At 56.0% G+C, this 27,628-nt stretch overlaps 3 protein-coding genes across 9 annotated transcripts; 2 read left to right on the forward strand and 1 right to left on the reverse strand.

Annotated features, from left to right (window-relative positions):
• Positions 1-121: 121 nt before the first annotated feature.
• Positions 122-14,760, forward strand: P4HTM (prolyl 4-hydroxylase, transmembrane). Its single transcript, XM_082663846.1, has 9 exons — positions 122-467; positions 684-765; positions 9,239-9,429; positions 10,289-10,385; positions 11,779-11,941; positions 12,500-12,685; positions 13,426-13,516; positions 13,722-13,845; positions 14,373-14,760. Exons 1-9 carry the CDS (start codon positions 126-128, stop codon positions 14,591-14,593), a joined length of 1,497 nt encoding a protein of 498 aa, XP_082519972.1. The 5' UTR covers positions 122-125; the 3' UTR covers positions 14,594-14,760.
• Positions 14,761-15,022: 262 nt separating this feature from the next.
• WDR6 (WD repeat domain 6) lies at positions 15,023-23,683 on the forward strand. 2 transcript variants are annotated; one of them, XM_082662701.1, is made up of 7 exons: positions 15,023-15,196; positions 19,631-22,112; positions 22,214-22,297; positions 22,395-22,511; positions 22,609-22,727; positions 22,821-23,416; positions 23,548-23,683. In XM_082662701.1, the coding sequence occupies exons 1-6, from the start codon at positions 15,097-15,099 to the stop codon at positions 23,279-23,281; spliced, it is 3,363 nt and encodes a 1,120-aa protein (XP_082518827.1). In that variant the 5' UTR covers positions 15,023-15,096; the 3' UTR covers positions 23,282-23,416; positions 23,548-23,683. The 2 variants fall into 2 exon arrangements, with proteins under 2 accessions (XP_082518827.1, XP_082518826.1); XM_082662700.1 differs by lacking the exon at positions 23,548-23,683 and having other exon boundaries at positions 15,038-15,196; positions 22,411-22,511; positions 22,821-22,974.
• Positions 23,423-27,106, reverse strand: DALRD3 (DALR anticodon binding domain containing 3). Of its 6 annotated transcripts, none has more exons than XM_082662703.1 (12): positions 26,279-27,106; positions 25,902-26,197; positions 25,521-25,777; positions 25,357-25,436; positions 25,146-25,274; positions 24,767-24,837; positions 24,612-24,673; positions 24,417-24,499; positions 24,144-24,326; positions 23,954-24,067; positions 23,795-23,863; positions 23,423-23,712 (listed from the first exon to the last, which is right to left on the reverse strand). In XM_082662703.1, exons 1-12 carry the CDS (start codon positions 26,432-26,434, stop codon positions 23,593-23,595), a joined length of 1,620 nt encoding a protein of 539 aa, XP_082518829.1. In that variant the 5' UTR covers positions 26,435-27,106; the 3' UTR covers positions 23,423-23,592. The 6 variants fall into 6 exon arrangements, 4 of the variants coding, with proteins under 4 accessions (XP_082518829.1, XP_082518828.1, XP_082518831.1 ...); XM_082662705.1 differs by having other exon boundaries at positions 23,575-23,712; positions 23,795-23,877; positions 23,954-24,085; XM_082662702.1 differs by having other exon boundaries at positions 23,954-24,085; positions 25,357-25,777.
• Positions 27,107-27,628: the final 522 nt, after the last annotated feature.

Genomic DNA, 27,628 nt, shown 5'->3' on the forward strand with positions numbered 1-27,628 from the left:
CCCAGGAACCCCCTGCTGGTGACCGCCGCGCGCGCTGGCTCGGCGGCGGTGGTTCTGGCTACGGCGCGGCGCGACGCTGACAACCCCGCGGCCCCTCCCCTGGGTGCGCGCGCAACCTGGGCACCATGGCGGCGGCGGCGGCGGTGGCGGCAGGCCGGCGGCCTGAGGCTGTGAGTCCTCAGTGGGCGCCGCCCCAGCACGACCCGGCCGGGGCAGCGGCGGGACTGGGTGACTGTGAGGACACACCGGTCCGGCCGCTGTGCAAGCCTCGCGGCATCTGCTCGCGCGCTTACTTCCTGGTGCTGATGGTGTTCGTGCACCTGTACCTGGGCAACGTGCTGGCGCTGCTGCTCTTCGTACACTACAGCAACGGCGACGACAGCAGCGACCCCGGGCCCCAGCGCCGGGCCCAGGGCCCCGGGCCCGCGCCAACCTTACCTCCCCTCACGCGGCTGGAGGGCATCAAGGTGAGGCCTCCGCCGCGGCGCGCTCCAGGCCCTGCACCGCCGAGCCCGAGAAGGCCGGCAGTCAGCCCGGGGCTCCACGCTGCTCCCTGCGCCGTCCCGGCCTGCCGCGCGCACCCCCTCACTCGCCCGCCGCCGCCCACCGGGCCGGGGCGTCTTTTCCTTTCTCGCACGTAGGGGCCTGGCGCCCGAGCTGCCCGCTGTGCCGCTTTCCCTTAGGTGGGGTATGAGCGCAAGGTCCAGCTGGTCGCCGACAGGGATCACTTCATCCGAACCCTCAGCCTCAAGCCGCTGCTCTTCGGTAAGTTCGCTGGGCACCCCCAGGAAGGGTCAGGGGCTACGATTTGGTGGCTGCCTTGAGGCTCATTTGACCACGTGACTACTGTTTTGAAAATGGCTGTTTCAAAGTAGCCCTTTCTTTTCTACCCAGAGGTTGCCCCAAGTGAGGTACCCGCCCCCATCTCCAATATAGGGTGACAGGCTGACCTTTCCACACTCCCCTCTGTGACCCCTACTCTCTGCAGCTGATCCTTCCATCACAGGGCTGAGCAATGTGATCTAGAAGCTAGTGTCTAAACATTTCATTGAAACTGTCTTTGGAGGCTCCCTGCCATGGTTAATTCTGTCACATTCTAGAATGGGGGGAGGGTCGGACAGACTGATAACCAGGTCCTAGCTGATCTCAGGACCTGTAAGGGGAAATTCCACTCCCAAAGTGGGTCTGATAAGCAGGCTGTCCAAATGTGGGTAAGCTGGTGCCCCCCAAACCTGCCCCACAAGGGCACCAGCCTTTGCTACCAGCACTCTGGGATTCTTCTTAGGATGGAGTTTTGTGTTCAGCCATTACAGTAGGCAGAGCCTTCCAGGGTGACCTCATTTGGAACCAGCATCATAGCTCACATTTTCTGAGCTCTTGTTATGTGCTAGACTTATGTGATCATTCCATTTAATTCTCACAACCCCTCTATGAGGTGTGTGTAGGTCCCACTGTCAGGCTAGTGGGTGAGAAAGTGAGGCACAGAGAGCCCCTGTTGCTTGGCCAAGCTCACACAGCTAGTTCAGGGTGAAGCTAGGATTAGAACAAGGCAGACTTTCTCTACAGCCTGCACTCTAAAGCCAACGTGCTAGTTGTGAAGACCCTGAAGTCCTTCAAAGACTACCAGTACCAACAAGATGGGGGTCCCCAGACCCATGACCTTGCCCAAGATAGGTTTTCACACCCCAGTCCTGGGTACCCAGCCTCAGTGACACACTTACCTGCAGACCTGAGGTGTTCCTGGCTGCTGGGGGATGGAAGGGGTAAGGGGCTTTCAGGAGGGGACTGGGAACCAAAGCAGAGCATCTGAGCGCATGCTGTCAACCCTAAGGCGGAGGGCCCTGGTTGGGGATTATGCCTAGACCTGTGAGAATGATTTCACATAGATTAGGATGTCAGTCCTGTTGTAGGGAAGGCACTAAAAGATTATTATTATTATTGCATAATGTTGAAGTCTGAGCAAAGCACTAGTTCAGGTGCCGGGAATACAGAATTGGACAAAATAGGAAAACAAAAAACACCTGAAGCTGACAGTCGAATGAGGTTACAGACAAATAAACACGCATGGTGTGTCAGATGGTGATAAGTGATCACAGACAAGTAAGGCAGAATTTCAACTGGGGTTGAAACTGAGTAAGCTGGTCAGGGTGGGCCTCCCTGAGAAGGATATTTGAGCACAGACCCGCAGGAGCTGTGGGATGAAGCCAGGTGGCTGTCAAGGAACAGGTGATCCAGGCAAGGGAACAACTCTCCCCATTACTACTCCACTGTTGTGAGACGGCCACATTGAGGTGGGTGTACTTTCTCTCATCAGCCTTTTTGGACCCGTATATACTTAATTCAGACATATGTTAGGTTAAGTGAGCCATGAGGCATAACCCCTAACCCTAACCCCCTAACATGCAGCTTGTTACATCAAAGTCCTACAAAGCAGAGAATGAGAAACCCAGACCCGAAGTCACCAAGAGTACATTACGGGAAGCAGAAGAGATTTGACGAAAGGTAAACTGATTCTGGTTAAGCCATCAGATGGGTTTCTGTTTGTGCAGATAAATTACAAAGGGCATGATTAGGAGAACTGGGCAGTTGCAGCAAGACCTTCCTAATCGTTGTTCTCATTTCCTCCAAAACTCTTACACTACCTTTGAGTCTGTTGGTGAAAGATGTCCCAGGTTTTACTCAGAAAGTCCTGGGGCTTGCTGCTTGGTGAAATGAGGTGAGACAAATGAGGAAGAGGTCAGTGATTATAAGAAGTCCAGTTGTGAGACAGGCTAACCACAGGGGAGAGGGTGTCCAAGGAGGGGCAGTTCCTGAACGTGGTGTTGGATGAATCCAAAGAAGGAAGCCTCACCCCAAGAAGGAGCAGTGTCTCTGTTTTCTGTGCCTGCCTGTCCATCCACCTACTGTCGCCCTAAAGAGGCAGGCAGGGCCCAAGGAGAATGGGCCCGCTATGCCACCTTGCCCTACTGTGACCCACCATCAGGGACCCAAAATGCCAGGGCTCAAGGGGTAGGTGTTCAGGGTGTCAGCTGGGGCAAGGGGACTGGGTTTTACCCTAGGGTGCCTCCATCTCTTTGGAAGGGAACCCCACCACTTCACAGGGAAATCCTCACGTAACCTTCAGCCTCTCCCTTTGGGGGAAATTTCCTGTTTCCCACCTTTGTTCCTAGAGACATTTGGTAAGTGGGACCTGGGCCACAAAAGGCCCCCCCGTGAGTTCCTGGAGGATACCTGCTTGACTGTGGTAGGCATTTCCCAAGGATTTGGACCGTTGTCCAGTTCAGAAGGGAGGTGTTCCAGTTCTGACTCACTGTCGCCTCTCTAGGGACATTGCTTTCTCTCATGTGGCTCACTTCTCCCTCCACCTCACACTCATTCTGTATTTAAACAGCAGATCAGATCTCATCACTCCCTTCCTTAAAAGCCTCCATGATTTCCCATTCCACTTCTACGTCTCATTTGGTGCTCCAAGACCCTCTCATCTCTCAGACCTCATCTCCCACCACCCTTCCCTCACTCACCCCCTGTTGATTCTCAGACACCAAGCTCATTGCTGCCTTGGCACCTTTTTTTTTTAATTAATTAATTTATTTTTGGCTGTGTTGGGTCTTCGTTGCTGCGTGTGGGCTTTCTCTAGTTGCGGTGAGCGGGAGCTACCCCTCAGGGTGCACGGGCTTCTCATTGCGGTGGCTTCTCTTGTTGCAGAGCACAGACTCTAGGCTCGTGGGCTTCAGTAGCTGTGGCACGCAGGCTCAGTAGTTGTGACTCGCAGGCTCTAGAGCGCAGGCTCAGTAGTTGTGGCACACGGGCCCAGTTGCTCCGCGGCATGTGGAGTCCTCCTGGACCAGGGCTCGAACCCGTGTCCCCTGCATTGGCAGGCGGACTCTTAACCACTACGTCACCGGGGAAGTCCTGCCTTGGCGCCTTTATATGCACAGTTCCCTCCACCAGAAGCCTCAGACTTGGCTCTCACTGAGGGTGCCTTCCCCCGCATCAGGCCTCTGCTCAAACCTCGCCTCCTCAGAGACCTCTCTCCACCTCAGACTGGTCTCAAGAGGTTTCCAGGCTCTCTGTTGCGTCAGCCTGCTCCGTTTTCTTCTCAGCGCTTAGCATCATTGGAAACTACCTTCTGTATTTATTTGTTAATTGTGTCTTTGCCCCTAAAGGTTAGCTGCATGTGTGGAAGGCCTGATTTGACATGGCTGTGTGTCCAGCGGCCAGAGTCTACTGCTGACAATTATTGGCCAGCTGGAGGGGTTTACTAGATACTCTCAGCCAGTCCAGCACCTGTCTTTGTGTGCAGAGTGGCCTCCACCATCACCCTGGGCAGGTGCCTCCTTATTTGGCACCCTCTTCAAGAGCAGCAGGGGGCACTTCCAGTGGGCCAGCAAGAGTTTTAGTCCACTTTCTTAACTATTTAAGGTAAATGAGTAATCGATACCAGTACACAAAACAATGTATGTTAAAACCATAACTGCTTTATTATAGGATTTCCAGACCTATTCTTTTTCAGCTTAAAAAAAACAAGCAGTTACATAAGACCACTGTGCTCTCTTGACAGAAGCGCAGAAGTAGGGAAAGAATTGTAGTATGCATATTAGTTCAGGTTTGTAAGCAGCTTAATGCAGTTTTCTGTATGAACCCCCCTGCTGTTCCACAGGCCCTCTGCTTGGCAGGATTGTGGACTCAGTAAAGGTCAGGAAGATATAATTGAGTCTGTCTGGGGCTTGACAAGCAGCATAGTGCCTGGGTGAGCATAGCCTGAGGCTTTGTGCCTGCCCTGAGGCTCAGCTTGGGATGCTGGGGCTTGTGGGCAGGAGCAGGGCATCAGCCAGGCCGGCATCCCAGGTCTGGGAAGTTCAGAAAGGTAGTCTTGCCTGCCCAGCACACAAGGCTAGCTGACTTTTTCCAGGAGGAAGGACCACAGAAGTGGACTTCTGCCCTGCCTTGTGCTGGTCCTGGGTGAGCCTTGGAGTTACTCTGGACTCTGGTCTGCAAATATCCATGGAGGGCAGCAGAAAGAGGGTTTTATGTGTGTCCAGGGGAGCACATGGTCTGCGTGGCCACTGCAGAGGCTGTGGCTATAAAGTCCCAGGCTCTCCCCACCTGGGTTGACTCTATTCTGGGCACTGGTGATGATGCCACCTGCACATGGCCAGCTGCAGATTTCTGTGGCCCTGGCTCCAACCATAGGCCGTGGTTACCAGCAGACCGTGACCCTGCACCTCCCCACTCAGCACGTAGGTCCCAGCATACTTTCCGCGCAGGAGGTTGTACACACACGTGGCATCCAGCTGTAGCCAGCATCGCAGAGTAGGCGCCAGCTCCCCAGGGGGCAGTGAGCCCGCCTTCAGCACCTCTAGCTGTGAGTCCAGGTCGCAGTCTGAGGGTCCGGAGGATGACCCACTGCGCCAGGAGAGCCTAACCTTCACTGCTGAATGGGATCAGAGGGCCGAGGTGATGAGCCTGGCCCCTCTGAGTATCCCCATCTTCCCCTCCACCTGGTAAGCCAAACCCTCTTGTCTGATGTTCTGCTCTTGGAATCAGGGTCCTAGAGAAGGCCTGTCCTCCTGGAATGTTGTTTTTTTAGCAATTATTAAAGGAACTTATTTTTTAGTTCTAATCAGGCATAATGTTTGGGTATCCCCTCTTTCTTTTGTCTTAGCACCAAGCCAGGAGTTGTAATGAACCCACTTGTAAGGGGGTGTAAGGGGTGCTGGGCACCAGAGGCTCACCAAAATCGCTAGCGCAGAGCGTGTCCAGGACCTCCTTGGACGAGCTGGTGTCCTGCAACTCACAGTCCCTGCAGCTGGCACGCGGCACTGGGGGGAGGAGCTGAGTGAGGCTCCCCCTGGACCCCGGGTGGAGGAGGGGAGCCATCAGCAGGGGTTTCTCCCACTTTCCCCTTGTTCTTTACCCTTTCTGAGATGGATGGCCGCTGTGGGTTGTCCCTCTTCTTTCCCACCAGAGAGACCCAGTTACCTGATCCCCGAGAGTTGTGATTTGAAAGGGTGGGGTGCAGCCTGTGGGGCTGAGAAAGGGTTAGACCAGCCTAGAAGCTGTGTAGAGACTCACGTGGGCGGCTCGGGCGGGAGCCGTTGGAGATGGCAGCCACGCAGAGGCCGTGGCCGGCGGGGAAGCGTCCGCAGTGCAGGATGGCTGGCCAGGGGTAGCCATAGCAGGCCATGATGGGGGTGCAGCTGGTCTGCACGGCCTCGCACAGGCTTCGGCACGGGTAGATGACCCTGCAGGGCAGGGAAAGTGTCAGGGGCAGCGGGTGCTCAGGACCAGGGTTCCTGGATTCCAAGCTGGGGCCTCTGTGTGCTCCTAGCTCTAGGCCTGGCCAGAAACTCCACAGTTGTTGGGCAACGACACCCTGGTCACCTAGCAACAGCCCTGCAGCTGGACTTCTTGCTCCTTTGCTTGCTGAAATCTTAGCCTTCAGCCCTGGGTCTCCCAGCCCTTCTGTCTTGTAACCCCAGCCCCACCCCTGCCCTGGCCCAGGCTGCTTTCCACCTTTGCAGTGCATCTCCCCCTACAGCTCCGGTGGATGCCTAGTGCCTGGGAGAGGGCTGTAGGAGGGGCCCTGCACTCTGGGCCTTCACTCCCCATCTTGGAGGGAGAAAGCAGGGCCCTCCCTCTTGTCCTGAAAGGCCTGCAGGACACTGCAGTTTCTAGCCAGGCCTGGGGTTGGCCAAGAGCAAAGGGGCCCAATCCTCAGTTTCTGAAAGAGCCCATTCTTGCTGCTACAGGCATGGTCACCCTGAGGCTCTAGGAAGGGCCCTGGCTCTGCAAAGAAGAAACTGAGGGAGCTGTTGTTCACGGGGTAGGTTAGGCTGGGGAAGAGGAATCAGCCTTGCAATCTCTGGACTCTGAGAGAAAAAGCCACCAGATGAGCCGTGGCTCCATCTCTGGCCAGGATCCTTTGGGCAGACAGAGTTGCCACACCTCACTGGAGAGGGGTTCTCAGCCCCTAGCCTAGAGCGGGCTGCTCACTTGCCCTACCTTGACATTTAAGAGCCCTTGTTGATTTGTGGATCCAGACCAAGGGTGCACACCATTGATAGTCCCCTGCCTATGTCTCCTGTGTCCCATTGGCATCTGCGCTCTCTGCCAGCAACACCCTGACAAAACAATCCTTCATCCTCCTGTCACCGATAGGTACACAGCAATGATTAGTGAAGAGCTTCCAGAGCAGGCCCTGGCTGAGGAGAGGCCCCCACCCTTACCTGAGAGCCCCTGCCCTACCTGTCGAGGCACACCGGGGCAAAGAGGGAGCAGAGGAAGAGGCGCACATCAGGGTCGCACTCCCTGGCCAGCAGGGGCAACCAGCTGACTGACTGCTGGATGGCCTCGGCTGCTGCGTCATGGTCCAGCAAGTGGGGTAGCCGCATCTCTGTGTAGCCAATGTCGTGGCACAGCGCCATGGCTTGGGGAATGGCCATGCACCGTGTGGGGCCCCAGGGAGCTCCTGCCCCACCGTCACCCGACAGCACCACCAGTGCCACCAGCTGCCACAGCCCTTGATCCATCACCTGCTTTCTCTGCCTTGGTCTCAGTGCACTGAGGTTGGGGGCTTTATAAGGGCTATACCCACACCTCAGGAGCCAATGTTTGCCCAGCTTCCATGTGCTCAGACCCACCTGGTTAGGCCCCAGTGTGCTGACCTGGGCTGTTTGCATTTGAATAGCACATGGCAGGGGGCTGTATAGAGGGTGGCATCTCCTTTGGGCCTGTGAATGACTGGCACCTAATAAACTGAAGAAACCTGGGCCTGTGTTTTCTTTTTCTGGTTTACTTTTCTTGTTTGTTTATCTTTTTAAATGATCAGGAGGTGACTGGTGATTAGCAATTTGGTCCCCCAGTGGATGGCTCACACCCTTTCTGGGTTTGACAGGTTGAGGGGATCAGGCAGGCTGGAGGTGGGGGTGGGGTGGGGTGGCTTTTGTCCTGTCCTCAGTGTCATCGCATCTGGGTCACCTACCTATGGAAGCTGAATCTGGCTGTGAGCCTGGGTTCTAGAGTGCGACAGCCTGTGGGGCCCTGGCCAAGTTGCTGATGTCTCTGTGCTTGGGGGATCCTCAGGGAGAGGAAGAGTGAATTAATGGGGCCTGGTTTTCTAGGATGAGTATACGGATTACGGGGTTAATGACATGCTTAGGACAGGACACAGAGTCTGTGCTCCCTAAGTGTGATCTGCCGTGATTACTATTAAAAACTGCTCCAATCCTGGCTCCGAGTGGCCATTTCCCTTACTCTTGGCAATGACTGGAACTTCATGCTGAGAGAATAACCCAGAAAAGTGGCAGACCACTCTGCAGGAGTTCTGAGGGGTCACAGTGGCGGCATGGCCCTTCCTCCAGTCAGTTCTTGTGTGGGCCTCTTGTGCCCCGTCAAAGGAAGTCCTCTCTCCCAGGAACAAGAGAATGAAGCAAGGCCCAGGCTCCAGCCCTGGAAGTGCCTGGAGTCACTGGGATGTGGGCTCGCCAGGTGTGAGCTTCGCGTTCCAGCTCCACTGAGCTGCTTGTGGAGCTGGTGTGGGGTCATCCAGCCACTGGAACTAAGCCCCAGGCCTGACTGGCCTTTACTTGGGCTTAGAGGCATGGAGTAGGCGTTCAGTGTACATTTGTTCCCAAAGCAAAGGACACTGGGGCATCTTCTCAGAGCAGCTGCTAAAAACCTGAGTGACCCCCACTGACCTCCCAGCGCTGGGCAACTCAGTAGTGGACGGATGACCAGCACCCACTTGTGCAAGAGAATGGAGGGCAAGGCCTAGAATGCTGGATGTATTCACTTTGTTTTTATTTGAACAATGCCGAAAAGCAATAATGAAGGCAAAAACCTGCCAACATTCCCCCTGCCCTTTTAAAATATATACCCAGTAAGGAGTGGAGGTCACCCCTCTACCCCTCGGGTCCACCCTCTGGCCTTTGGTCCCACTCCAAGGTGGGTTAGCCCATCCCCAGCTTTGCTCTGGCTCACCTCCCAGGACTCCCCTGGAAATTGTGTGCTCTCAGCATCAAAAAGAGAGGCCCCATGTTCCAAACGCTGGCTAACCTTTGCAGGACAACTTGACCTTGGGGTCACGGTCTAGAGCAGATGTGAAGTCCTCCTGACTTGGTGACCAGCAGGGGACAGGGACTACCCCAAGAACCCTGCAGTGAGGAAGGTATTTATTGGTGCATCAGCGTCCTGGCCCGGTTCTTGGCCTCACCCCCCACCCCACCTCTTCTGGCAGAAATCGCTGGCTTCTTGAGTGATGAGGAGTGTCGGCTCATCATCCACCTGGCACAGATGAAGGGGTTACAACGCAGCCAGATCCTGCCCACCGAAGAGTATGAGGAAGCAATGGACACAATGCAAATCAGCCAGCTGGACCTCTTCCAGCTGCTGGACCAAAACCATGATGGTCGCCTGCAGCTCCATGAGGTTGGGATCCTGGGGCCTGGAGTAGGCACCAGGGTGGGAATGCCCAAAATTGTTTCTGGTGGCCAGGTCACTTGTACTGTTCGGCCCTGGCCCCAAGAGTCAGATGCCACCTCAGATCAACTTGGGCATGCCCAGGGTCCACTTTCCCTCCTAGAGAGCCCCTTGCTGCCCTGGGAACCCCAGAGGATGGCAGGAGAATCTACCTGGAGGTGATGGCATTTATTGCCACAGTTCCCAGGTGGTGTGCTGTCTGCGGTCTGGATTCCTTGCTGCTGTTGCTGGGAGCCCCACAGAATTCATGGTGGATGGGGTGGCAGCTCAGAGGAAGCCAGAAGTCTGCATCTCTCTCTGCATGCCCCTCACACCCAGGCTTCTGAGAGAGGTCTTGGTGGGGTGCAGGGTCCCTTGCCTATATAGAGTGCCTCACCGAGCCCGATCTTCCTAAGGGGCCTGGTGGTTGTTCACTGGCCAGGCCTCCCCATGGTGCCTCTTCCCTTTTCGCACCCAGGCCCTGGCCTCCCCCACCTCACCTGGGGTATCTGGGTGGGACACAGGCCTGTCCTTTGCTCTGCCTCCAATAGGCTGACAGTGTTCCCCATGGAAGCCACAGTCCCACCAGGGCTGAGAATGGTCATGGCCCACAGGTCTTTTGACTGTCTTCTGGCTTCCTCCCCAGATGCCTCTAGACCTCTCTGCCTACCCTCACTTCAGCTCAGGGACCTTGGGCTCTGTCCTTCGTCCTCACCCATGCCCTATCACCTGAACCCTCAGCCCTACAGAAGGAACTAGGCAGCTGTCTGTGCTCTGGTGACTCTCCATCACTGGGGCCACCCCACTGAGGCACCATTTTGTGCTTTAGGTCCTGGCCCAGACTCGCCTGGGAAATGGACGGTGGATGACTCCAGAGAACATTCAGGAGATGTACTCTGCGATCAAGGCTGACCCTGATGGTGATGGTGAGCTCATACCTTGCCACAGTTCTGTCGCTGTGAGCCTCCTGCCCCCCAAGCCAGGTAGCCTCTATGCCCAGCTTCTAGAGTAGCCAGAGATGAGGAGGTGAGGATACAGCCTTGCCCTTACCCCTGGGAAGTAGGCAGTAGCTAGACTCTCCCATTCCCTTTGGTGACAGTCTAGAGGGCAGTTCTTGGAGGCTCTTTTGACCTCACCAGGCAGCATCTGGGGTACAGGAGGTATGGTTGCTGGCTGGCAGAGGGCAGAGTGGTATAGCGGGAGCAAAGGAACAGTGAGGTCAGCTTGGCATCTGCCTCTCTCCAGCCAGGCACACGGTCTTGCCCTAGCAGTCAGCCTCTCTGGTCTAACCAAGGTCCCCCTTGCCTTCTTCTTGCCCACCTGGAGTCATGCTAACTGCTTGGGGTCATGTGGGCAGGAGTGCTGTCCTGTAAGCACCCTCGCCTTTGGTAATAACCCCCAGGAAGTTTCTGAGGTGTAGTCATTACCCTCATGTCCAAGTTCTGGACCAGTTGAGGAAATAGGACTTGGAAGAATGGCTTTGTGGCTGGTGAACCCACAGTGAAGAATCTGACTGGGACCTGTGGCTGGAGGGGCATCATGCTGCTACTGCCCCTATGTGCAGAGCTCGTGACAGACTCACAGCCCTCGAGTGCCCCCACCCTCAGAGAAATCTGGGCCGAAGCATGGAAGTGTGTCAGTTGGGTCAGCCGGGATAACATGTAGCAAAGACACCAGCTATTCTTCCAGAACCCTAAGAGGATACAGCCCAGCTTTGTGGGTTGAGCAGGAACAGGGGAGAGTGTTCTCATTTGGGAGAGTGGCCTGGCTTTCTCTGCTGAGGTAGGCTGGTTTACCCAGCGGGCAGGACTGGCCAGGTGTATTCCACTCAGGATGAGACCCGAGGTCACGAAGGAACTCCTGGGGACCGATCCCAGCTTACACCCTACAGTGTGGAAGGCCCTGGACAAAACCCAACACTGAATGCTCTCTTTCTTCGCCCTCTACAGGACCAGAGAGTGGCCATCATGCTCTACAGAGCCAGGCTGGAGGGCCAAGGGCAGTCCTTGGCCTAGTGTCCTGGCCATATGGCTTAAGGTTCCTTTGGAGACCCTGCTCTCTGGCCAGTCTAATAGGGGTTGGGCTTCATCCTTTTGGGGGCAAAATCAGGGCTTAAACTGAGGAAATGAGCTTCTCTGGGTCTTCCCGTAGCGCCTAATGTGACAGAAGCCAATTTCATCTGACCCGAGTCCAGGTTGAGGGACAGGTGTACATGGCCCCCCAGTGCCTGAGGCCAGGGGTAGGTAGGAAGGTGCAGCCTCCCCACTATGCCCTCCCCACATGGGCTTGGTGGGCATTAATGATGGGTGCCCTGTGCAGGAGTGCTGAGCCGGCAGGAGTTCTCCAACATGGACCTTCGCGACTTTCACAAGTATATGAGGAGCCACAAGGCAGAGTCCAGCCAGCTGGTGCGGAACAGCCACCACACGTGGCTCTACCAGGGCGAAGGTGCCCACCACGTTATGCGCGCCATCCGCCAGAGGTGAGCACCTGAGGCTGTCCTCCCTGGTGCAGGGCCCCCATAGAAGTCCTTAGCTGAGACTGAGAAAACGGAATTGATTAGCCAACTCAGGATTAAGTTCCCCTTGTTAGACCAGGATTGGGACTCATTAGGGGACAATTAACAAAAGCAAATTAGCCCTGATTGTGGGAAACAGTAGATATTTGGGATTAGAAACAGAGTGAATGTTTGTTTTCTGCTAATTAGAGAAGTGATCTCTTATCTCTGTCCACAGGACCCCCTGCCCCTGAGCAGCCAGGGGTTTTAGATAAACAGCCTCCTTCCTGGAGGGAGTGTCTCCCCCTCCCCCAACTTAATGAAGATTTCATCTTTGCCACCCAGGGATGTCTCTGGCATCCAGGGAGAAGGGCTCATCATGAGTAACCCCTTCCTGCTCTTACAGGGCCAGTCTGGGGTGGCTTAAGGAGCTTCCAGGGGAAATAGGGACAGAGCTGTGGCAGGCCCAGGGTCCACCTTGCCAGCTCCCTCAGGGTGCCACCTGGCATGGGGCTGCCCAGCTGAATGCCTGCTGCCCACCAGGGTACTGCGCCTCACCCGCCTGTCACCTGAGATCGTGGAACTCAGCGAGCCGCTGCAGGTCGTGCGGTATGGTGAGGGAGGCCACTACCATGCCCATGTGGACAGCGGGCCTGTGTACCCAGAGACCATCTGCTCCCATACCAAGCTGGTAGCCAATGAGTCTGTACCCTTCGAGACCTCCTGCCGGCAAGTACCTCCCACCTGAGGGCTGTCTTCAACTCCCAGACCAGGCACCCCGATGACACAAGCACAGCCCTGCCCTGTGGGCTTGCCCCTTGGTATGGGGCCAGGAGAGTGCTGGGCCATCCTGGTCGAGGATACCCCCATCTCTCCCCTCAGGTTGTTTACCAAGTGGCCCAAAAGGGGTGGTCATCTTGTCTCAGTGGCCAGACTGAGGTACCCACAGACACTGAAAGCCGCCCCCAGAGCTCTCAGGCAAGGGGCAAGTTTGGACCCCTGATTCTTTCCGCTCCCTCCCTGGTTATTGATCCTGCTGGCACTGCTGGAGACCTCAGCTTCTCCCTTTGAAGCTATGCCCCCCTCCCCTGCCAAGGTATGGTGGCAGGTCTCTCCTCTTCACGTGGCTGCTCTGGCTCAGCCCCTTCTATTCACAACCAGCCCTCTGCATGATCTTGCTGCTTCTGCTAGCCTACCTTTCCCAGCTGGCCCTTGGTCAGGGCCATGTAATTTAGCTAATTGCACCTGTGATCTTGGCCATAAAAAAACATTGTGACTGACAGAAAGAGACTGGGTTTGTGGGAAGAAGAATGGGCTAGGGACATCTTGGTACTGACCTGCCGTGTTGTCACTGATCCCAGCCTGCCCCTCTGGCCCTTGGGGACCTGGGCAGCTTATCCTGCCCACAGGTAAGCCCCTGGGAAGCATCCACAGCTGGGAACCTGCTCAACAGTCCCCCTGCCTTACAGCTACATGACAGTGCTGTTTTATTTGAACAACGTCACCGGTGGGGGCGAGACTGTCTTTCCTGTAGCAGACAACAGAACCTATGACGAAATGGTAAGGGCCAACCGGGCTGTTACTCTGGTGGGATGGCAGGGCCTTGGGCAAACAGTACATACCCCTCCAGACCTGGGATGAGGCCTAAACAGTCCCCTGGGGACATCTGACTGGTTTCCCTCTGGCCACCTTTGACTGCCTGTCCTTAGGCTCCTGGCCATACAGTCAGGGCAGCTTGAAAACCCCACCACTCTGCTGCCCACAGAGTCTGATTCAGGATGATGTTGACCTCCGTGACACTCGGAGGCACTGTGACAAGGGGAACCTGCGTGTCAAGCCCCGCCAGGGCACAGCAGTCTTCTGGTACAACTACCTGCCTGATGGGCAAGGTGAGGACCTGTGGCCAGGCCAGGGCTGCCTTGAGGGAAGCTTCCCTTTACCCAGCCCTGGTTGCCACCCTGGTGAGCTGTTTCTGGCTGCCCTTCAAATGTTTTTTTGCCCCTAGTGCCTCCCAAAGACCATCCTCAGTGACTTCAGCAGCCTGCACCTGTGCAGCCTCCTGGGCTCTCTGGAACCCTGTCATTCCTTGATGCCCTAGCCTTCCAGCTGACTGGGGTGGGGGACACGTGCACCTTAGTAGCCCAGACTGGGAAGGGCTGTGGACAGGCCGGGCAGCAAGAAAGCTGATTTCAGAGAGCCAGTGGTGTTGATAAGGCATTCGCTAGAGAAAGATGCTGAACCCCCAAGGAGGCCTTGTGGCCAGATGTTTGCCACTGAAGGTGTGCACAGCTGGGCCTACCCTTGCCATGCACTTGGGCAATATGAGGCCAAGCTCAGGTCAGCCCACAAGCTCAGCTCAGTCCAGCCTAGATTCCCTCTGGTCCCCTCCCTTGCTCACACCATCCTCCTCTCCTAGGTTGGGTGGGCGACGTGGACGACTACTCGCTGCACGGGGGCTGCCTGGTCACGCGTGGCACTAAGTGGATCGCCAACAACTGGATCAACGTGGACCCCAGCCGGGCGCGGCAGGCACTGTTCCAGCAGGAGATGGCGCGCCTGGCCCGCGAAAGTGGCGCCGACTCGCAGCCGGAGTGGACCCTGGACCGGGCCTACCGCGACACTCGCGTGGAACTCTGAGGGGAGTGTCCGTCGCGGTCCCCAGCCGCAGGTCACCTGCTGCCCGAGGTTGGGGGCCCTACCCCTGTCCAGCTGCAGGCCAAAGGCCTGGCCGATGTTTTGCCCCATCCCCACCTCCAGCCGCGATTAGGGCACAGTTCCTATATCCATGTTATTTATTGTGTACAGCCCCGTGCTTCCCCAACAAATAAAACTACGCGGCTTGGAGCTGCAGGGCCGAGAACCTCGGAACAGGCTGTAGGCATAATGGGCGGGGCGGGGCGCCGCGGCCGGGTGCATGCTGCGACGTCACGTGAGGGGAGGGCGATTCGGCCCCGCCAATCCCAGCCGGACGGCGTGGGGCGGAGAGTCGTCGTCATTGGGCCCCGGCGGCAGGCGCCCCTGCCTCTGCTACCTGTTGCTACGGGCGCTGTAGAGCTGCAGCGAGGCGCGCGGGAAGGCTCGTCTCGCGAGAGCTCGGCTCTCTTCTTGACCGTGGCAGCTGCAGCGGTTCTGCGACTGACATGGACGCTCACGAGGACTACGTTTGGCCGAGGGCAACCTCGGAGCTCATTCTCCTCCCGGTCACGGGTCTGGAGTGCGTGGGGGAGCGGCTTTTGGCGGGTGAGTTTTGGTTGAGGCACGCGCTAGCGGAGAAGAAACTGAACGCTCGCCTGGGGAGCGGCCTTAAGAACAAAGGGATGCCCCGAGGAGGAGGACGGGCGGCGGGCGGGAGCCCGGAGATGGCGGGGCTGAAGCGCGGCCCGAGGAGTCCAGGAAACAAAAAACTGAGGTGGCTCCCGAGGCCTTTCATAAACTGCAGGTGACGCGGAGAGGGCGGGTGGGACGGCAAAAAGGAGCGGGGAAACGCGGTCGGCGGGGGCGGGGGAAGGGAATGAGGGAAGCCTGTGGCCGCTTCGATGGGTTGGGCCTCTCCTGAGGGGGCTCGGCGAGTAGGTCGGCGATGAGGCCCCCCCCGTGGGCGGGTCCAGAGCCCGGGGCGTGGCCTTTCGGGGGTGGGCAAGGCCCAGAAGGGGGTGTGGCCTCTCCGGTGTGAGAGTGTGGCGGGTGAGGCTCTTACCTAGAAGGTGGAGATGAAGAGCCTCTGACCAGGATGGGGTCGCGGGAAGCTGAGGACGAGACCTTTCTGAGTAGGCCAGTGCGGAGGCTCAGGTCTCTCCCGAGATGGTTGGGTTCCAGGAAGTCTGATGTCGATGCCCCTCCGAGGAAGGTCGGCTCGGGTAGCAGAGGCCAGGGATCTGAGGCGGCAGAGACCTGAGGAGCGGTGAGGCTCGACTGGAAGCCACTAGTGACCGATGATGGTGCTGCTGAGTTTGATAAGGGTCCCAAGGCAGAGCACTGGCTGTCAAGCCTTGAGTGAGCTGCTACCAATCCTAACGGGGATGGATGTATGGGGGTGGGGGATGGGGCGAGGGATGGCCCAATTTTGATGTGGTGTGGGGGCTCTGGGAGCCCAAGGTTCCTACACTGAGCTAAACTCCTAAGGCTCCTGGAGGAGAGGATAGCTAAGCAGAAAGCTGAAGAACCGCAGAAGTAAACTAGAAGAGAAGGTTCCTGGCAGAGGGTGAGCAAGCCAAAGGCCTTAAGACTGAGTTTGTCACTTTGTGTGAAAGAGGGAATTCTTATGAGGCTTCAGTAGGAGGGGAGGGTGGTCTAGGAGAAGAGGCTGGAGAAATGAACAGAGGCCAGTCTATTTTAGGCCTAGATTTGACTCTATCCCTAAGGGCATAACATCCCAGTGGCGAAGCCCCATTGAAAGGTATTAAGCGTGGGAATGGCTTGGGAAGTTCAGATCAGAAAGTTTTTAAAGTGAATTCACCTATTCCTGTGACTTCCAAAGTGACTTTTATGTTGACAGTTCTCAAATCCCACCCATGTGTACTGATAGTCTAAATGTGTATCTACAATCTGAATTCCCAGCCCTTGTTGTCAAGTGCACAGGTGCCTACAAATTGAAATACTGTTCAGCAGAGGGAACACCAGCCACTCAGGTGCCCAAGCCCAAGAATCTACCTTGTTCCCTAGGCCAGTCTGGTTGATTTGCACTTCATACATGTGGCATCTATTTTTTCTACCTTTATTGCCATCAAATTTGAGGCCATGCACCTATGCCTCCCTGACCCCCTCAGTAGTGTTCTCTCTAGCCCATCCTTGAGCCCTTTGTTTCCTGTTCTAGCCACACTACCCAAAGCTCTTGCTCACCTCAGGGCCATCAGAATTGCTGTTTCCTCTGCTACGGAAGGTTCACCCCCTCTCACTCCTGCCTGCTCTTCCTTTGACTAACTGCTGCTGATCCCTGATTCCTCAGCCTAAATGTTTTGTCCTCCAGTTGGCCTCCCCAGACACTCACCCAGTCTGGTCAGATCAGACCAGGGTTTCTTAGTCTCAGCACTATTGATATATTGGAACAGATCATTCTTTGTGTGAGGGGCTGTCTAAATTGTACGATGTATAGCAGCATCATTTAGCCTCCACTCCTAGATGCAAGTAGCACACACGACTCCCGGTTGTAACAACCAAAAATGTCTTCAGACATTACCAGATGTCTTCTGGGGGGGGAAATTGCCCCTCTGTTGAGAACCACTGGAGTAGACTTTCCCATTTTATATCCTTTTTTTTACCCCCCCCCATTTAATATTTTTAAAGCAACCTATATAGTTCTTTCTTGGAACTTAACCAAAATTATAACTATGTAGTTTACTTGTGTGATATTGTTTGTTTGTTTTTAATATTTATTTATTTGGCTGTTCTGGGTCTTCGTTGCTGCATGTGGGATCTTCAGTTGCGGCATGCAGGATCTTTTAGTTGCGGCATGAGAACTCTTAGTTGCAGCATGCAAACTCTTAGTTGCTTCATGTGGGATCTAGTTCCCTGACCAAGGATGGAACCCGGGACCCCGGATTGGGAGCGTAGAGTCTTAGCCACTGGACCACCAGGGAAGTCCCTATTTATTTTTTAATTTTTATTTTATATTGGAGTATAGTTGATTAACAATGTTGTGTTAGTTTCAGGTGTACAGCAGAGTGATTCAGTTATACATATATATGTATGTATTCTTTTTCAAGTTCTTTTCCCATTTAGGTTATTACAGAGTACTGAGCAGAGTTCCCTGTGCTATACAGTAGGTCCTTGTTGGTTATTTTATTACTTTTTAAAATATTTATTTATATATTTTTTGGTTATCTGTTTTATTTTTATTTGTTTGGTTTTTTAAAAATATTTATTTATTTGGTTGCGTTGGGTCTTAGTTGCAGCTCCAGGGCTCCTTAGTTGTGGCTCACCAGCTCCTTAGTTGTGGCACGTGAACTCTTAGTTGCAGCATGCATGTGGGGTCCAGTTCCCTGGCCAGGGATCAAACCCGGGTCCCCTGCATTGGGAGTGTGCAATCTTATCCACTGTGCCACCAGGGAAGTCCCCTGGTTATCTATTTTATTTATTTATTTAAAGTATTTAATTAATTTATTTATTGGCTGTGTTGGGTCTTTGTTGCTGCGCGCGGGCTTTCTCTAGTTGCGGTGAGTGGGGGCTACTCTTTGTTGCGGTGCGAGGGCTTCTCATTGCGGTGGCTTCTCTTGTTGCGGAGCACGGGCTCTAGGTGTGCGGGCTTCAGTAGTTGTAGCACATGGGCTCAGTAGTTGTGGCTCATGGGCTCTAGAGCGCAGGCTCAGTAGTTGTGGTGCACAGGCTTAGTTGCTCCGTGGCACGTGGGATCTTCCTGGACCAGGGCTCAAACCCGTGTCCCCTGAATTGGCAGGCAGACTCTTAACCACTGTGCCACCAGGGAAGCCCCTGGTTATCTATTTTAAATATGTGTGTGTACATGTCAATCCCAGATTCCCAATCTATCCCTCCCCCCACTCTTTCCCCCACCCTGTAAGCATAGTTTTGTTTTTTTTAAATTTTACTGGAGTATAGTTGATTTACAATGTTGTGTTAGTTTCAGGTGTACAGCAAAGTGATTAGGTTATACGTATACATATATTCATTCTTTCTCAGATTCTTTACCGATATAGGTGATTACAGAATATTGAGTAGAGCTCCCTGTGCTATACAGTAGGTCCTTGTTCGTTATCCGTTTTTTATATAGTAATGTGTGTATGTTAATCCCAAACTCCTAATTTATGCCTCCCTGCCACGTTTCCCCTTTGGTAACCATAAGTTTGTTTTTGAAATCTGTGAGTCTGTTTCTGTTTTGTAAATATGTTCATTTGTATATATTTTTTATTCTGGCCATGCCTCGCAGCTTGTGGGATCTTAGTTCCCCCACCAGGGATCAAACCCGGGGCCTCGGCAGTGAGAGCGTGTAGTCATAACCGCTGGACCGACAGGGAATTCCCTGTTTGTAGACTTTTTGTTGATGGCCATTCTGACCGGTGTGAGGTGATACCTCATTGTAGTTTTGATTTGCATTTCTCTGATAATTAGTGATGTTGAGCATCTTTTCATGTATTTTTTAGCCATCTGTTGTGTGATATTGTTTAATGTCTTCCTAATCCACAGGAGCAGGGTCTTTATTCATTACTGCAGCATATAGTTCATTGTCTGGTTTATAATCGATGTTCTGCAATTTTTTTTTTTTTTTTTTTTGGACTGCATTACGGCTCCTGGAAATCAGGAGGGGTTCTGCTGTGGACCCAAGGTGGAGAGATTGACTTACTGGGTCTGCCTCTCCCCTGGGGGAGGTGGAAGTGGGAAGAATGCATGTAGAGGTAAATGAGGCCAAGGATTTGGGGACTAAAGCTGAGAGGATTCCTGTCTGAAGCATGAGAAGTTAGGTGGGGTGAGGAGGAGACTGAGTTTGAGGAATTCATGGTTGAATTGAATGTGATGGGTGACTGATGAGGGGATCAGAAAGTCAGCACTGAAGGTACAGCTGAAGGTGAGACCAAGGATTTTCCAAGGTTCAAGACTGCAGGACTGAGTGACCTAATATATTCATAAGCTACATACTGAGAATTTTCCCTGCTCCCTGTCTCTTCTTCATGGCTCGTCAGAGTTAGGTGAGGGGTTCTGATGCGGCTCTTTGCCTCTGTCCAGGTGAGGGGCCAGATGTCCTGGTGTACACCTTGGATTTTGGTGGACATCTGCGGATGATGAAACGAGTGCAGAACCTGCTTGGCCACTATCTTATTCATGGGTTCCGAGTGCGACCAGAGCCCAACGGAGACCTTGACTCGGAGGCCATGGTGGCGGTGTTTGGGAGCAAGGGACTCCGAATTGTGAAAATTGGCTGGGGACAGGGCCGCTTCCGGGAGCTCTGGCGTTCTGGCCTGTGGAACATGTCTGACTGGATCTGGGATGCCCGTTGGCTTGAGGGGAACATGGCCTTGGCCCTGGGCCACAACTCAGTGGTGCTGTATGACCCTGTGGTAGGGTGCATGCTGCAGGACGTACCCTGCACGGACAGGTGCACCCTCTCCTCAGCCTGTCTGATTGGAGATACCTGGAAGGAGCTGACCATAGTGGCGGGTGCCGTTTCCAACCAGCTCCTGGTCTGGTACCCAGCAGCTGCTTTAATAGACAATAAGCCAGTAGCCCCCGACCGACGGGTTAGTGGGCACGTGGGTGTCATCTTCAGCATGTCATACCTGGAAAGCAAAGGCCTGTTGGCCACAGCTTCAGAAGACCGAAGTGTTCGCATCTGGAAGGTGGGTGACCTGCGGGTGCCTGGGGGTCGGGTGCAGAATATTGGGCACTGCTTTGGGCACAGTGCCCGTGTATGGCAGGTCAAGCTCCTAGAAAATTACCTTATCAGTGCAGGAGAAGACTGCGTCTGCTTGGTATGGAGCCACGAAGGCGAAATCCTCCAGGCCTTTCGGGGCCACCAGGGCCGTGGGATCCGGGCCATAGCTGCTCATGAGAGACAGGCCTGGGTGATCACTGGGGGCGATGACTCAGGCATTCGGCTATGGCACCTGATGGGGCGTGGGTACCCGGGTTCGGGGGTCTCCACCCTCTGCTTCAAATCCCATAGCAGGCCAGGTGCCCTCAAGGCTGTGACGCTGGCTGGCTCATGGCGAGTACTGGCAGTGACTGATACAGGGGCCCTGTACCTTTATGACCTCGAGGTCAAGTGCTGGGAGCAGCTGCTGGAGGACAAGTGCTTCCAGTCCTACTGCCTCCTGGAGGCAGCCCCTGGTCCTGAGGGCTTCGGACTGTGTGCCATGGCCAATGGGGAAGGTCATGTCAAGGTTGTCCCCATCAACACTCCAACTGCAGCTGTGGACCTGACCCTGTTCCATGGGAAGGTGCACAGCCTGAGCTGGGCCTTGCGTGGCTACGAGGAGCTTCTGTTGCTAGCATCGGGCCCTGGTGGTGTGGTGGCTTGCCTAGAGATCTCTGCTGCGCCCTCTGGCAAGGCCATCTTTGTCAAGGAACGTTGCCGGTACCTCCTACCTCCAAGCAAGCAGAGATGGCACACATGCAGTGCCTTCCTACCCCCGGGCGACTTCCTGGTGTGCGGGGACCGCCGGGGCTCCGTGTTGCTGTTCCCCTCCCGACCAGATTTGCTCAAGGATCTTGGGGTCGGAGGCAAAGTTGGGGCTGGTACTGGAGCACTTGGAACGGGTAGTGGCAGTGGTGGGAGTGAGAACACCTTGGCTGAGTGGGGCCCTGTGTCCACCCTCCCTTCTCTGCATGGGAAACAGGGTGTGACCTCAGTCACCTGCCATGGTGGCTACGTGTACACTACAGGGCGTGATGGTGCCTACTACCAGCTCTTGGTGCGAGGTGGCCAACTCCAGCCAGTCCTAAGGCAAAAATCCTGTCGAGGTATGAACTGGGTGGCTGGGCTCCGAATGGTGGCTGATGGGAGCATGGTCATCCTGGGTTTCCACGCCAACGAGTTTGTGGTGTGGAGCCCCCGGTCGCATGAGAAGCTGCACATTATCAACTGTGGTGGAGGGCATCGCTCCTGGGCCTTCTCTGATACCGAGGCAGCTATGGCTTTTGCCTACCTCAAGGATGGGGATGTCATGCTGTACCGGGCTCTTGGTGGCTGCACGCGGCCACATGTGATTCTCCGGGAGAGCCTACATGGCCGTGAGATCACTTGTGTAAAGCGTGTGGGCACCGTCACCCTGGGGCCTGAATTTGGGGTGCCCAGCTTCATGCAGCCTGACCACCTGGAGCCTGGTAGTGAGGGCCCTGGCCTGATCGACATTGTGATAACGTGCAGCGAGGACACCACCGTCTGTATCCTGGCACTCCCCACAGCCACAGGCTCAGCCCATGCGCTTACAGCTGTCTGTAACCACATCTCCTCGGTGCGTGCAGTGGCTGTGTGGGGCACTGGCACCCCAGGTGGCCCTCAGGATCCTCGGCCTGGCCTGACTGCCCATGTGGTATCTGCGGGGGGCAGGGCTGAGATGCACTGCTTCACAATCATGGTCAGCCCAGACCCCAGCACCCCAAGCCGCCTTGCCTGCCATGTCATGCACCTTTCGTCTCACCGGCTGGATGAGTACTGGGACCGGCAGCGCAATCGGCACCGGATGATCAAGGTGGACCCAGAGACCAGGTGAGGTGCACTGTCAGGAGCATGGGGTGGGGGGGCATGCAGGGCAAGCCCTGTGCCGCTGCTCCAAGGCTCTGCCTGATGGCTGTGTACTGTCCTTGCAGGTACATGTCCCTAGCTGTGTGTGAGCTCGACCGGCCTGGCCTTGGCCCCCTTGTGGCTGCAGCCTGTAGCGATGGGGCAGTGAGGTGAGCATATAGGACCCAGGGGGCCTGGAGACAAAAGAAAAGGATGTAGGGATGTTTAGAATGGGTTCTGAGCTGGGCCATCCTCTGCACCCCCCAGGCTCTTTCTCTTGCAGGACTCTGGGCAGCGGCTACAGCTCCTGGCTGAAACCTTCCACCACAAGCGCTGTGTGCTCAAGGTCCACTCCTTCACACACGAGGCAACCAATCAGCGGCGGTGAGAGGGGCTGCATGGTGGTCCTGCATGGGTTTGGTGGGGGCTCCTATTGCTTTCCATCCCCTCACTGACCCAGCTGCCTTTTCCTGGCTACCAGGAGACTGTTCCTGTGCAGTGCAGCCACGGATGGCAGCCTGGCCTTCTGGGATCTCACCACTGTGCTGGACCATGGCTCTCCTGCCCTGGAGCCTCCAGCAGACCCTGGGCTTCCCTACCGTGAGTAGCTAGAGTGCCACTATGGCTGTCCCCCCACCTCCCAGTGCACTCAGCCAAGTGTTGAGCTGGGTAGTGACAACCATCTTCTTCCAGGGCTGGGCAGCCCCTGCCTGACTCTCCAGGCTCACAGCTGTGGTGTCAACAGCCTGCACACTTTGCCCACACGTGAGGGCCATCTTGTGGCCAGTGGCAGTGAGGATGGCTCCCTCCACGTCTTTGTGCTTACTGTGGAGGTGCCAGAGCTGGAAGAGGCTGTGGGGGGTGCTGAGCTGGTGCCCCAGCTGCAAGTGCTGGAAGAATACTCTCTCCCCTGTGCACATGCTGCCCATGTGACAGGCCTCAAGATCTTAAGCCCAAGCCTCATGGTCTCAGCCTCCATCGACCAACGGCTTACCTTCTGGCGTCTGGGGCATGGTGAGCCCACCTTTATGAACAGTACAGTGTACCACGTAGCAGATGTGGCCGACATGGACTGCTGGCCCGTGAGCCCCGAGTTTGGCCACCGCTGTGCTCTTGGGGGCCAGGGCCTTGAGGTTTACAACTGGTATGACTGAGATGTCCCGCGGTGGCCGGCATGCTGGGCATGGGGCCTGCTCACAGACAGAGTGACTATCTGTGCCCATGCCCAGTGTGCCTTGAGGGGAGGAAGAGGCAGCCGCGGGCTCCTGACTCAAGAGCAGGAGCTAGAGGTGAGTTGAAAGCCACCTGGGCAGACCAAGAATATGCCCCACTCCCCACAATGGGACAAAACTTTGTCACAGAAGCAATTTATTTTGGCTCCGGGTCTCTTAACAAAATCTGTGGGTTTTTTCCCTTTCAGTTGATGACTTTGTGGACATTCCCAGATATTGGGGCCTCTGTGGCCTTAGATGTGACTCAGTGGAGGGAGACCCAGCATGGCCAGCCCGGTGTGGAGCACTTCACGCACAGCCCGCAGAAGCTGCAGACGGGCAAACATTTGACCAAACAAGTGTGGTCGAGGCTCCTGGAGGAGAGAAAGGGGCCTGCTGGTCTCATCCTTTGCTTCCCCTGCACCCCCCACATATGCCCTTTTGCTGTGCACTTACCCCTAGGATGTGTACCCGGTTATAGTATGAGCTGAAATCCATGCTGAGCTGTACCAGGAACTTGCACACCTAGAGACAAGAGACTGAGTCACTGGCTTGTCTCTGTGCCCCAGAATAAAGACTAGTGTGTGCAGTCCATCCCAGTGTCCTCTGCCTTACCATCTCTGTGCGTGCAGTGATGTGGAGCCCTGGGGCTGTGCAGGGTAGGGCTGCTGTCTGGCTCAGCAGGTCTGGGAAGGGGAGGATGCTGTTGAAGAGCAGCAACCACTCACCCTGTGGGGGAGAAGGGTGCTGGGAGGGAAAGGCCTGAACTTCCCACATGTGACAGCTACCCAAGAGGGGCACTCACCTCATCATGTAGCAGAGAGAAATCCAGACTGCTCACAGGTGGGAAAGTGGGGTACAGACCTTGTTCCATGCTGCACTTGTAACTCTCAAAGAGTGTGGCAAGACGTGCACAATTATACATGACAAAGGTGCCACTTTTGGTGCCCTTTGTGGAAATGCTGCTGTCGGCCAGGGCCAAGAGAAGCTGAGGAATAACGGCACAGCTGCAGAGGGAGGGACAGCCACTGCACACCCTGTCCCCCCAGCCCTGGCCCAGCATGGCGCCCAGGCTCACCTGACTTTGTGGGGCTGTGCTGAGCATCTCAAACTTAATGGTTGCCACAGAGAGAACCCTGAAGATTTCCATCCAGGCTGAGTCTGAAGGAGTACGGATCAGTTAATCAGTCTCTACAGGCAGGGAACGAGGGGGGGGCAGGGGGGCAAATGACCCTCCCCTACCCAAAGCACAGCCAGGGTCTCCCAGGCGCACCTTGTGCCAGGTCCCTACCGCGCTTCAGTGCTGAGGCCTTGCACACCTGGGCATGCCGGAGCCTGCATTTTGAAAAGAGTGAGAGGAGGACCAGGGGGCAGAGTCCCCCACCGCAACTACCCTGGCTTGGTGGCCTTCCTTCCAGCCTCACTCACTCGTAGTACTCGGGGGCAGTCAGGGTGCCAGGTGCACCAGCTACTTTCACTGGGCCACAGACCAGGTGCTTCTGTCAGGAAGATAGCAGGGGCTCAGCCAGCTGGCGATACCCTCCAGGAACCTAAATTTGGTTCCTGGACTCCCCCAGCTTTTTACCTTAGAAACTCCATCCCCACAGGGTAGCCTCCTCAACCTATTCTTCAGTATTCTCTGGGCTATGATGCCTCCAGAGACCTCTCCCAGCACCTGCTACACATGCCCATTTACCAAGCCTAACATCTCCCCAAGGTCAAGTATCACCTTCTGGACCCATCAACTAACAAGTGGGTTTCAAGGGCCCTCTGAGATTGGTGTGGGGAGCCACCATCACTAACCTACCTGTCTGAGAGGAGCCTGGTCATCCAACTTCCACCAAAGCAGGTCCAACTTCTGTTGCTGGAACTCCTCCTCACAGCTCACCACGTGTACAACCATGCAGCTATCTGCACCAGCATCTGGGGCCGCAGCCTATAGGGTAGGACAGTCACTGCCGGAGACACAAGACATCTGGTTTGCTAGAGGCCTGCAGGGTGGGGTGTCAGTCACTAACCAGGCCTAGGGAGCTGTCCTCAGCCCAATCCTGCACAGCCTGCTGCAGCTCCGCCAGCACAGCAAGCAGATCCTCTGTCACTGCGAAGAGAACACACAGGGCTGAGGCCGGCGGGGAGTGCGGGGCCTGACTACTTTCTGGCCCTGCGAGGCTCCGGGTCCTACCCAGACAGCTGTCCAGCTTGGGGTCATAGCCAGTTGTGCGTCCCCGTTCGTCCACCAGCTCCTTCAAGTACACTCGGCCCAGGGCGCCAGGGGGCAGGGCTTCCGCGTTACGGGCAGGGGTGAGCTCTGCAAGCGCGCGGCTCCTTAGGGCTTCGGTCGCGGCTCTCTCTGAGGCCGCGGGCCAGTCCACCCGCAGCTGCTGCAGGAAGGTCGGCATGTGCGGGTCCCGCACAGCGGGCACTAGGCGCACACTCACCCTGCGAAGCGAGGCGGCCGCCTCAGCCCGAGCACCGGGCTCAGCTATCCCCCACTTTCCACCCGCAGCGGCTCTCGGGCCCCCATCGCGCGCTTTCTCCTTTGTGGGCCCGCGCCCCAGCTCACCTGTGAGCGTGCAAAGCTCGCGCCAGGTGGTCGGCCACGAGCACGGCACGCAGCTGGCTCAGGCGGAGGGCGCAGGGGCTGCCGCGCAGCGCCGGGCAGTGCAGGACGACGCGCGGGCCCGGGGCGGCGGGGACGGTGGGCGCGGCATAGGCGGCCACGGCGCCGAGGACGCGCTCGAAGACGGCGGACCGCCGCAGCTGGAGCGCCAGCCCCGCGGGGGTTGGCGCGCAGCTCAGTACCGGGGCCACGCCAGGACCCTGCAGGCCGACGATGGCGTGAACCACGCGCTCGGGCACCTGCAGGAAGACAAGCTAGTGAGCGGGTCGCAGCGCTCCCAGCTACCTCGGGCCGCACGTCCCCGCCCTGCTCGCGCCCACCTGGTCGTCCCCGAAGCGCGCTTCCAGCGCGCGCCGCGGTGCCAAGAAGTCTCGGACACGCAGGTGGCGGGCGCGTGTCTCCTTGAACCATACTGGGCCGCCCGTCCCCAGGGCCGCGTTGAGGGCTCCCAGCGTCTCCTCTACCCCAAGGCGCATGGCGACCGGAAGGAGTAGGCAGAACCGGAAGCAAGGAACCGGAAGCAAAATTTCGAGGTCGAACTTCAAGGAGGGCCAATTGGTTGCGGCGGGGATCTGGCTGCGGCCCGTGAGTGCACAGGTGCGCTCCACCTACGACTCCAGTGCTGCCTCCGCGTGGCCCACCAGCCTGGCTCGGCTCCGGGTCCGAAATCTCTGGGTACGCTACGGGCCTAGGATTCTCTCGCCGTCGCCCGCAGTAGCAACCAGGGAAAGAACCTAAGTCTTACATTTATGTATTTGTGATAACGTTTCATTTCCTCCATTTACACATGATCAAAACGGCAAAAGTCCCAAATGGATTCTCACTGAAATAGGGCGGCTAACATTAAAGCCACTTTCATGACCTACTGAAAAACTCACATTTTTAAGACAATTTGTGTTCTCCAGTTTCGGGTTATTTGCAAGCATTCCCTCCTTTGACATATGGGTTGTCTTTATTCATAAAAAATGCCCACTGATGGATCCTCCCACTTCCTGGTTTAGGCAACCAGCCATTGTGGATCAAATAAACAACGTGACCATGAGAAGACCCAGCTTAAGAACAGTTCTCTGAGCACCCCACTCCTCTACCAGTGAGAATGCTCTTTCCTCTGTCCCACCAGGGCTCCTGAATGTCTTCACTTCACTGTAACTTAGATAACCCTTTTCTCTTTTCTTTAATGGGGATTGAACCTAACGCCGTAGAGCGCTGTGCAGCAGATCACTGGCAAACCCCTGATCTCCGCCCTGGAGCAGTGAGAATAACCAGAGCTCAGAAAGGAGAAAAGCCTAGGCGCAGGAAAAGCTTCGCAAGGCCCCTTTCTGGGCTAGGGCTGCAAGGCCCTGCTGGGAAGTGCCGAAAGAGCACTGGGCGGACACGACATTCCCGATGGCTTCTTGGGTGCCCACTCAACGGGAGTGATCGTGTCATTCCAAAGCGCTTTCCATGCGTCACGCGCACGACCCGGGGACAGCTGCTAACAGGGTTGGGGGCCCCGAGGCGGAGCTGGGGACTTCAGCTACTCTGGGTGCATGAAGACGGTTGGGGGTGGTTTTACCCCAGGAAGTGAAAGGCTATCTTTAGCGAGCTGCGGGCTGGGGCTGCCCTGGGGGACTCACCGCCATTTGCAGCCCTATACGGAGGCCCTGGGTCCTCCCTCCCTTGCCAATGGT

Source organism: Grampus griseus (genome assembly GCF_964374135.1).
Source record: "Grampus griseus genome assembly, chromosome: 10".
Classification (NCBI taxonomy): domain Eukaryota; kingdom Metazoa; phylum Chordata; class Mammalia; order Artiodactyla; family Delphinidae; genus Grampus; species Grampus griseus.

What these genes read in the sequence shown, in the direction of transcription:
- P4HTM (XM_082663846.1), top strand. Translation starts at nt 126, where the DNA reads ATGGCGGCGGCGGCGGCGGTGGCGGCAGGCCGGCGGCCTGAGGCTGTG. An exon ending in CGCGGCTGGAGGGCATCAAG is followed by an intron (nt 468 to 683) that starts GTGAGGCCTCCG and finishes GCTTTCCCTTAG; the next exon opens with GTGGGGTATGAGCGCAAGGT. An exon ending in CTACCTGCCTGATGGGCAAG is followed by an intron (nt 13,846 to 14,372) that starts GTGAGGACCTGT and finishes CTCCTCTCCTAG; the next exon opens with GTTGGGTGGGCGACGTGGAC.
- WDR6 (XM_082662701.1), top strand. Translation starts at nt 15,097, where the DNA reads ATGGACGCTCACGAGGACTACGTTTGGCCGAGGGCAACCTCGGAGCTC. An exon ending in GGGGGAGCGGCTTTTGGCGG is followed by an intron (nt 15,197 to 19,630) that starts GTGAGTTTTGGT and finishes GCCTCTGTCCAG; the next exon opens with GTGAGGGGCCAGATGTCCTG. An exon ending in TGTAGCGATGGGGCAGTGAG is followed by an intron (nt 22,298 to 22,394) that starts GTGAGCATATAG and finishes TGCACCCCCCAG; the next exon opens with GCTCTTTCTCTTGCAGGACT.
- DALRD3 (XM_082662702.1), bottom strand. Translation starts at nt 26,434, where the DNA reads ATGCGCCTTGGGGTAGAGGAGACGCTGGGAGCCCTCAACGCGGCCCTG. An exon ending in CGCGCTTCGGGGACGACCAG is followed by an intron (nt 26,198 to 26,278) that starts GTGGGCGCGAGC and finishes GTCTTCCTGCAG; the next exon opens with GTGCCCGAGCGCGTGGTTCA. An exon ending in CGGTAGGGACCTGGCACAAG is followed by an intron (nt 24,500 to 24,611) that starts GTGCGCCTGGGA and finishes GTACTCCTTCAG; the next exon opens with ACTCAGCCTGGATGGAAATC.